The 10,216-nt window shown below is 42.8% G+C and overlaps 1 protein-coding gene across 1 annotated transcript in view; it reads right to left on the bottom strand.

Annotated features, from left to right (window-relative positions):
• The window catches only part of LOC105449966, a 34,477-nt gene that overhangs the window by 5,375 nt on the left and 18,886 nt on the right, over positions 1–10,216 (bottom strand). Inside the window, exons 6-13 of the mRNA XM_011689456.1 lie at positions 6,104–6,352; positions 4,922–5,186; positions 4,036–4,492; positions 3,283–3,550; positions 2,465–2,834; positions 1,948–2,228; positions 1,350–1,580; positions 917–1,067 (exon numbers count right to left, since the gene is read on the bottom strand). Of these exons, the coding sequence (XP_011687758.1) occupies positions 917–1,067; positions 1,350–1,580; positions 1,948–2,228; positions 2,465–2,834; positions 3,283–3,550; positions 4,036–4,492; positions 4,922–5,186; positions 6,104–6,352 (2,272 nt within the window). The remainder of the gene's footprint in view (positions 1–916; positions 1,068–1,349; positions 1,581–1,947; positions 2,229–2,464; positions 2,835–3,282; positions 3,551–4,035; positions 4,493–4,921; positions 5,187–6,103; positions 6,353–10,216) is intronic.

The following is a 10,216-nucleotide window of genomic DNA, read 5'->3' as shown; positions in this document are numbered from 1 at the left end:
AGGCTACTGAGCGCGAGCGGGGAGAGTTAGTGACAGTCGTACTGTACTGTAAATTGTACTTGTGTTAATTGCGAGTGTCTAATTTGCGAGAGTAGACGAAAAACAGCCGCTCGATCGAGTGTGAGGTCAACGTGTTTACAGGTGTGTGACGATCGATTTTGATGTGTGTTTGATGAGAAAAGGGTGTTGTGTCTCTTAAGCTTACGCGAGGGCAAGCGCTGTTCGCACACCACCTACAGAACTCTCTAAAGCGTCATCAAGCTTCTTTCCCTCCAACGTTGGGTGACTATACGTAAATTAGCGTCAGAATATCTGAACTGTTATCTACTAATGTACACGATCTTTTCTTTTAACAGTGTAAACAGGATATCGCATATAAAATATATATATAAGATACATACAGACGACTCTAAATGTAATCCGAGATTGACCAAACGAAGCATTTGATACTTAAAGTTATTAAAATTAAAATTGAGTTCAGGTATAAAATCTGTACAATCTGAAATCAATGTAGCAGCATTTCATCCACTAAAATAGATTACGACAATTCAGATGTTCTGACAATTGATAAAACGATAATTCAGATCGTACGTTGTTCCGCGTGAAACGTATAGACATCCAAGATATTGGAATTTTTGTTAATGAAATGCTTCCAGCTTCAAGCTTTTTGCACGTTTTCCACGCCGATCGATTAATAAAAAATTTCATCACAATTTTAAACCAAAAAGCACAATGAGAGTATTAAAAACGGTTGTCGATAAGAAAGTTAGCTGAGGATTAGGCGCTAAGAATGTTAGAGATCGCGTAAGGATCGCATTTAAATCACGCGTTCTTTTGCGCAAAGGTGGTGAGTTGGTGATGCGCGAAAACGGCATGGCGAAAGTAGTCTACGGAGTAGATACCCGAAGACGAATACCTTTCTTTTGCCGTCGGTACCGGTGTAATCTGTGCAAGTGGCGGTAATCAGGTGGCTCATCCCCCGAGTCGCTGCCCGCCGAGCCGCTGCTCGATGTCGCCGAGGAACTCTCGCTGCTTGCTAACATCACGTCTAAGAGATTGGCTCTGGCCTGAATAAAAGTATAGCGATCAGTATTGCTAGTCTATTTTCGCGTAGAAATAAAAGCGTAATGAAGGGAAGCGATCTACGTAACACGTTTCATCTGTGGAAGCTTTAAACTGAAAAATTATTGTATTTAAGAAAAATAATTTCTAGCGATCGGTGTTTTTTTTTTTAATCGGTAACTTAATTTTAATCGTCCGAGCGTACTTTATCTGTGAGCATTATTCTATTATCTATCTGTTGCTTAAAATTTCTACAGTTTAGTTCTGCATTTCGGCAGACAGCTCACCTTGGGGTCGGTGAAGTCAATGTCACGTTCAACGTGAACCCATCCTGTCGGACAGCAGCATGCGAGATCCAGTTTCTCCAGCGGCAGCTCGATGTTAGCGGCGTTGGTATCCTCGCCCTTTCGAATCATGCGGTTCAATTCATCTATAACGTCCTTGGACGTGGCGCGCTCATGGAAGCTCAATGTTCGATCTCTACCCTCCACGAGAAGCGTCGCTCGTGCCGGGCTGACCTGTATAAACGTAAATGGAATCGTTATTATAGTTATAGGTAAATGTTTGACTGGAAATTAGATGACGAATTTTTATTTATAAATACAAAACTAATCTCTCTCTTTAGCATTGACACAATAATAATTAATATGTTAACAACACAATAATAATTAATATGTTAATTATATATTGTTTTATAATATTGTTATACGTTAAGAATCAATTAAGCGAAACAAATATCAGTAAAGTTTCGCGAATCTTCCCTTCAAATAAGGAAATTACCTCTTCAGGAAAGAAAAAGGAAACGTGTGCAATTTTCTGCTTTCCTTCCCCCCCCCCACCCTGTGCAAATTTGAACAGTAATGTAGTTCGGAAGCAAATACTTACAACCGTACTAGGCGTGGAGGAAGTCGCGGCCTCTTCGTCCTCCTCGGGAACGGCTCCCAATTCCGACGGAGCTACCGTTGTATACGCGATACCGCCGTTACACGACACGGCACTTAGAATTCTCTCCTCGGGTGCCAACGGTGGTACCTGTATCTGATCGAGCAGCTCGTCGTTACTGCTCGTTTCGATCGCGTTTCCGATACTGCTCTCCTGAACGGACGACCCTTCTACCTCCGCTACCTTCGTCTCCCCCGTGGAATCATTTATGCTAGGGCCCACTTCTGTAAGAGCCGCGATTTAAAACATATATTTTTCTCTCCCTCTCAATCTTTCATCTTAGCTTTATAATGATAACGAAACATATATTTTTCAAAAAGGTTTTTTCTTTTAATTGCTTTTTTGTTTATTTTCTTCTCGAATTACAATCATGTCAATGATTAATAATTTGAATGGAAAATAGACAGCGTGAAACGCTTTACTGTTTAATTAGCGAATGCTGATGATTGATTATAATCACCTTCGGTCGAGTAAGACACGTTTTGCGGCTCCACGGGATTGTTCGGTAACTCCGCGAGGTACATCTGTTGCTCGGCGATGAAAGACAGGACGCTCTGAAGCGCTTGCTCCCTGTCCGGCGGCGGTCTACCGCTCCTGGACGACGTGCTCGCCAGGCTCTTGGTACTCTCGAACTTCACCAGCCGATAAAAGTCCCTGGTGAAATCCGTGCCGATCGACGGAGTGTCGGGATCGTCGCTGCAGCCGGAGAGCGCCGCCGACGAACGCTTACTCGAATTCTCCAGGGCACCCTCCTCGCTGCTCCAGGACGCACCGGGACTCGAAGCATACGGCCAGGGCCCGGTCGCTCTCGCGTCCATTAAAAGCGCAACCTGGGAGAATAAAAGATCGCAATCAGCTGACAGAGTTGGCGTGTTATATATCTTAAACTTGCATTGACTTCATTAAGTCAAATTGTTTTATAGCTACAATTCAAATTGAGTCGAGTTTAGTTATTAATATTATATATATGTGTTATTACTGTCTTCAAATATTTAAAAATTTGTTATAAAACTTTAGAGAGGAGAGATAAGAGACAAGTAACAAATATTTTCGATTTCAAAAGTTAAATAATTATAAGTCGCGAAGATAAACAGCAAATCTAAATCCTTTAGGATTAATTCTTTCGAAAGTTTAAAACTACTTTGTACATTTGACGCGTGCGCCTGTATTCATTCGAATTAGACTGCAATGGCAACTCGACTTCTTGTAACATTTTTATTAGGATAAGTGAACGTCGTAGACCGTCGATCGATATCGTGTAACACTCAACAGACGTACCAACTCTCCTCCCGTTCTGTCAGCGAGATAGCTCGCGCCATTCCACAGACACTCGTTCGCGTCCTCCTCCAATTCCAGGAGATTATGCTCCTTGATTGCCGGCAGGGCGGGTGTGTTTGTAGTAGCTGGTTGCTCCTTCCACATTGCAGATTCATTTTGCACGAGGTCCTCCGTGGACAGGGAGAAGCTCCAATCCTCCAGCTCCGCCCTGTCGTACTCCAATTCGAGCAGATCTCGATGCTGCTGCGCGCTTCTGCTGTCATCGAGCCTGAAATCCGCCCGCGGTGATCAATTCCGATGTACTTTCGGTTGTGTATCGATAATCTACCGGCTCTAGTGAGAATATGGTTCTTCTTTCCGGCTGTATTTCCGATTTCGTAAAATATCCAATTGTAAAACCGCGAGTTGCATAAATATGTAAAGCTTTACTACAATTTGTGTGTATAATATACTTGAAATGTTTTTTCGAATATAAATTCTAGTATGTAATTCAATTTTTATATTAATATATAATCTAATTTTTTATTACACTAAACTTAGTATAATATTCGAATCTTTATGATGCGTGGAAGTAAAAGTGTAGCTTCTTTAAAAAAAGTTTCAGAAAAGAAGTCAATAACATTAATAAAATAAGAAAAGAGATTCACATCAAAGAGTCATATCTCGAGTATCACATTCACACGTTTCCCTAATCAACACTTCATAATCCAACAATTAAACGCCTTTTAAGGTACATAATAATGGCAAACAAACCTGAGCCATTGTTGTACATACTCGGCGTCCCAGCCCTCCTCTTCCACCAGCAGGAGGGAAGACGAGCCCACGGGACTGGGTAGCTTATACGGCGTGAAATTGGTGGTGGTGGTGAGCTTGAGACAGAGGTGGCTGTCGGAGAAGCTGCGCATCACGTGCTGATAGGGCAGCAGATCCTTAGTCGGCGGATAGCTGTGGCGCGGATTGATGCCCACGGTGAGATTCAGAGGTAGGAAGAGCACGTCCGGATCGCCGGCGTCGAGGGCGACGAGGCGCGCGTCCGGCGATACGTCCGCCTCGGTCTCGTCCGTGGCCTCCTTCAGGTCCTCGAGGCCGCGCGCGGACGGTTCCTGGCGCGTGCCCTCGCCCTGGACGTCGCTCGACATGGTCGAGTAGCCCTCGTCGCGATTACCGCTCTCCGGGCTCTCGCTGCCTTCCTCCTCCGACGGTTTTTGCGCTGCAAAAAAAAAATCGATCAAGCGGTCAAGCGGTCTCGAGAGGAGTGGACGCGTCGCGGTTTATCATTTTATATTGCATAATATCGTCGTTATATAATAACGTCGTCGTAAAGTGAATAATAGAATACAAACAAAAGAGGCACCATCATTATTTTCATATACATTGCAAAAAACCTATTTAAATTTCTTGTAGCTATATATTATTTACATGTAATTACAAATTTGCGTAATTTAATAAATAACGTTCAATTACGTAATTAAATTATTAATTTATTACATAAGAAATTCAAAGCGAAGTTTCCAAACATTAAAGAGTAAGGACATTTTTTTAAAAGCACATTTTTTCAGTATAAAAAGCCCTACAAGAAACACCCATTACTTGTTGAGAGACAAAGAGTTGATTAAAATTTGTTATTTAGTTGTAGTACCAAGAGGTCTGTTGCGTCGGCATTTAGTGGCTGCCATCACGGGTATCTGCAAGTTGAGGGAACGCGGCCTCGAGAGGGGGACCCAGGAGGGGTCCAGACCTAAGGCGGCGACCAGGGCGGCTGGACTAGCCTCGAGGATTCCTTGGAGAAGTTCGGTAGGGCTTCCAGGACTGGCAGCCTGCGCCAAGAGTCCCGACAGCGCTCGATTTTGAGCCTCAAGCTCTCGTATACGTCTCTGCAGCGCGCCTATTTCCTCTCTGAGACCCTGAGAACAGTTCGCTGGCCATCAGTACTCTTACTCAATACGTCTCGCGACAGTATACCGTTCGAAAAGCGCATTAGCGGGTGGGGAAAAGCGTGTTAGCGACGATTAATCCTTTCAAAAAAACAGTATTTTTCAAGTAAAACTTAAAAATTGATATTAAATATTAAAAATAACATTTTGAAAAAATGACACTTACAATTAATGTTTCGTAAACTTGTACAAATTCCATATACCTATATAAACCATCTGTATAATTCATTAGATTTTTTTTTATATTTTTTTCTAAACTATTCATCTTAAAAGGGAAAATGCATCAGCAAAAATATAAAATATTTTGCTATTGTTTTACTAATTTTTTTAATTTTGAAAAGATTAATGTTCTCGAATAAGACATTATTACTTTCCCAAGCGCGAAAGATCCTGAACATATTATAGAGTGCTGAAAAAAATACACGACTTCAAATTTTATATTCTTAATAATAAATATGTGCAAAATGGCTCTCATATTAAATTAGAAATGCCAAGAAAAAAAGCTAATAAAACAAGCAGATCAAATTAGATATTAAATACGTCATAGTGAAAGAGATGAAATTTTGCTTAAGCAAAGTTCATATAAAATTGAATAATGTGTAAAATCTTTTCCGCGCAAGATCGTATACATTTTCAGCTTTATTCCCAAAAAGAAAAGCCTTTTTCCAGAGGTCAGAATGCTTGGAGAAGCCTCTTGTGGAATTCTTCAAACAAGCTCAAAGTTTACAAAAAAAAAAAAAAAAAAAAAAAACAATTTTCCTCAGCATTCTACACAATAGCCTTTAGTAGAGCGCGCGGACACGGGTTATTCGGAAGGGAGACGAGAAAAGACCGAGAAAGGGGACGGAGAAAAGGGGGTGAGTGGTAACGTAAGCATAGCGATGAACCTTTTGGGATAGGAGAGCGCGGACCACCTGGTTGGCGACGTCGTCCAGGCACCGCTCGTACTGCCGACGCTGGGCGTCGGCGTCCCGCGCCAGGGCCGCGTGCTCGGTCTCGAGGGTCGCCAGACGTGCCACCAGCGCGGCGTGCACTTCACCGGCGCATGCTGCCTCCAGGCCGCGCAGCTGGCCACGCATCGACTCGTTCTCCAGCTGCAGCTTCGATAACTGCGTCTGGTACTGGTGCACGCGCGCCTGCAAGTGCAGACGTGCGAAAATTACTCCCGGCACATATCCTGCGACCGTAGGTGTGCAGGTCATCTCTAAACTAAACATGACGTCGCGACAGTGCTGTTGATGATATTTCATGAACGTTGTTAAGCGCGTTGTGACGTGACGGTAAGCGTAGCGTAATCCGAAATTTCGTTTGAACGGCGCGGGAATTATCGTTGGACCAGGGGAAGGGGAGAAAGGTCTGAAAATTAACAGTAACATCTCTAATTACGACAGGCTGCAGCGATAATTATTGTTGCTAGTAGTTCATTAAAATATAACATATTATAATGATGATGATCATTATAACTAATTAATGTTGCATATAGTAATTATTATTATCGTTTACAGCTATAATATCTATAATGGTGTCTCTATAATGTGAAAATCTCTCTCTTTGTAGATTTAAAAATATAAAATAATTAAGCAAGACATTTCGTTAAAGAGCAAAACTCGGCCAAAAAGTCAAAGAGATAATTATATCACAATTTCAAGATATTTGCGAGGATAAAACTAAATTTTTGGAATTACGTTATAAACATATCTCGATACTTTGACTACTTTCATTTCTTCTTCAAAAATAAATTATGCAACAAGGTAGCAAGGTAGAAGGCAGCTCCAAATCTGGCACTTTAATTTCTGGGAACATTTATAGGTCGTCTAAAATGGTAACATAAATTATTGCTTGGCGAGCGCTTTGCATATTCGACGGTTCTAATCTTATTTAAAGCACATTCGCGATCATAATCTCGGCGTGAAAGTAAAAAATTGCAGGCCAACGAAGGCCAGGAGTGCTCCATAAATATCCCGCGCGTTATAGCACGCGCTAGAAGCTCGAATTCCCTTGCGGTCGTTAAAATTAAGCGTTAATGGATTGTTTCGATCCTATCAAGCCGGAGTGTGTGTGACTCACGTCGTGGCCCTTGCGACTCCTTGGGCGTCAAGCGTCGCGCGCTCGCGTTTAACTCGGTCACTGTAAAAAGAAAATCGACCGCGCGGTCGGATCGCGGAGATTTAAATATCCCGGCGGCGGCAACACGGATATTTCCGCAATTACCTCGACGCGCGGACGCGGTCTTATTACGGAACGGGAACCGCTCTTAAATTATCCGTGCTTAAAATACTTGGAACATCCGCGACGGTCTTCTTACTCCCGCTCCCGAATGGAAGTAATTACGTCCGTGGCACTCGTTGACGATTGCCATTTGCTTCTTAAATACCCGCTCGCGGGACTACACACGGAGAACACCCCAGTGACGGATTATTATTATTATGTAAACGCACGAGGCTCTCATCCGGTCGCTCGGAAATGCAAAAATCCATTTTTCTATCTATTCCGCGAATCGTTGAAAATTTTATGTTTTCATCAGAAGTCCTATATAAGTTAAACAATTTTGCGGAGAAGAGACATGCGTAAATATAGAATATGCAGCCTTGGCCAGAAATATCAAGCATCCTCAATTTATTCCTTAGAAAAGGCAGTAATAAGAGCCGAAGGAAGACAAACAAAATACAACAATCTATTAAAATTTGTTATAAAAATAAATATTAATTCTAAATTAAACTTTTTTTATTTCTTGTTAGATATAAAACATTTATGTCAATTTATGGGGATACTTTGTACTTATGGTTGTATATTACACATACACATTTATTTTCCATACTTTCAACTTTCTTGACTTGTCTGAAAGGAATTATTTTGCCAAACGTACACCAGAATATCTTTTTTAAAGCTCGTTTTTGCATCTTCAAGGTCGCGCTCTACAGCTCTTTCTAAAGTTGGAGAATCTTCCGACGTCTGATTTTCAATCTCATCGGAAAGGGAGTCTCAACTTGCAGCTGAGGTCTTTAAAAACTTCAACTCCCGCCACACCGTCGAGGCCTCCTTACTTTCGTTCTCAAACGGAAGTAATTACGTGGCGGTGAGATTCGTGACCGGTCCGCCTCTCTTATTGCTGTTTGCCTCGAATCAGGACTCGCGTCTTTTAAACAGCGGAACGGTCGGGGGAGTTAAACGAGAAACGAGTCTCGGAAACGTTTCGGCAAACGAAATCCGGGCGCGCGTTGTTTGCCGACGATGCGACGGCGACAGCGACGGGCTTTTCTCGCGACTCGCGGTCGCGGCCACGGCAATAATAACCGGTCGTTATTAGCAGAAAGGCGTTTAACGTTGAATTAATGCCGCGGAGGAGGCTCTGTCGGGAACAGGGGTGCTAATAGAGGGTGCGTGTGTCTGATTTATAATCGGCCCTCGCCAACGCACATACATCCTTCCCCCCCGCGTCGCATCGAGCGAGGAAACCAACGATTTTCTGTCGTGCCTCGGCCTGAGGGAGAGTAAAAATGCAGACCGTCCGCCTTCTGCGAATTCTCGTAGACACGCGTTATTTCTCGACGACGCAGAGATCCCGAAGTCCCATGTACACTCTGCTTGGAGAAACGGCTATAAAAAGATTTCAAATGTTTCAATTTGGAGTTTACCTTCTCGGTCTATAAATTTAGTTGATTCGGAGTTAGAAAAATCGAATTTTATGATGTGTCAACGAAATCTTTAATATCACCCCGGAATAATATTAAAAAATGTATTGCGAAAAAATACCACTCGGGTGATATTAAATAAAATTGACGATTAATTTAATTTGTGATATTTTAGCTTTATAGGATTGCGTTTCAAGTTCGACAATAATCGGCGCGCAGTTTACAGAACAGAAAAAAAATGTATTTAAAATTTATATATAGAAAAATGATTAAACATTATAAGATCCGCTTTGGGCGAGTAAGACTCTTTTCGTTTTGGGTTAAATTAATAATATGTATTAATAATATCTATAGTTTTATAACATACTGCTGTTATATAATATTATATTTTTTAAATAAAAAAAATTACTCTAAAATTCTAAATTTTATTAAACGCGCTGCTACGTGAGCTCACGGTCTCTCAATTTTTCTCTCCAGCCGGGAATTAATTCCTCCGGGAACGTCGTCCCAGATCCCTCGTCTCGTCACTCGACCCGACTCCGCAGAATTTTTCCCTTGCAGATTGTCACCGATCCGCGTGCATCAGCGAATAGAAGTATACATTCGTGCGTTCAGACGTAACGTTATACACTGCGCTTCCCGTAGAGATTGCGCGGCTTGTCATTGACAGGCGGTGTGGCGGGTCGACATCGAAACCGGGGATCGAGTGACGATCGATATTAAACGTTATTTCTCGTGGGGGACGGCGATATAGCCTCTCTCTACCTCGCCCCCGTTACCCTCCGCCGCTGCCGCGGCGGGAGGAGGGAGGAGGGAAGACACCCCCCTCGGTACCGTACGACTCTTTTAGGGGCAAACCGCCCGTGAACGAGATAGCGCGCATGCCGTAAGGATCGGCAGTAAACGTCCGCGTTTACTGTTCCCTCCCTTTATTACCTGCGTCCCCTGCCTCCTCCCCTCTTCACCCTCCCCAGCAGCGTACGCGTTTTACGCCGAAAATCATCGTCCGCGAGAGCTTTACGAGAGTCGCGAATTGCGGAAACGAGAAGCGAGCGCACGGGAGCGGGGTTTATCGACGGCTATTCTTTTAGATAGGATGGCAGCATCAATTCCGGAATCGCTTCGCGCGCGATTCGCGCGATCCGCAACGCGACGATTGTCGTATTAACTCTAAAGTTTGCCGAATCTAGAGAGGGGTCAGCGCGAGATTACGTCACGGCATAGAGAAAAGGTGAGAAAAGACTTGAAAACGAATTAATATTCCAAGTATATGTCTTTTCAAAGAGACATAATAAAATAGCAATTATCGTATTAGAATTGGAAGAGAAAGATACACTGAAACATGTCACGAATTGATATATTGCTGAG

Source organism: Wasmannia auropunctata, unplaced genomic scaffold, assembly GCF_000956235.1.
Source record: "Wasmannia auropunctata unplaced genomic scaffold, wasmannia.A_1.0 LD336071.1, whole genome shotgun sequence".
Classification (NCBI taxonomy): Eukaryota; Metazoa; Arthropoda; class Insecta; order Hymenoptera; family Formicidae; genus Wasmannia; species Wasmannia auropunctata.
The sequence above is the reverse complement of the archived record's forward strand: the minus strand, read 5'-3'. Positions and strand labels throughout refer to the sequence as shown.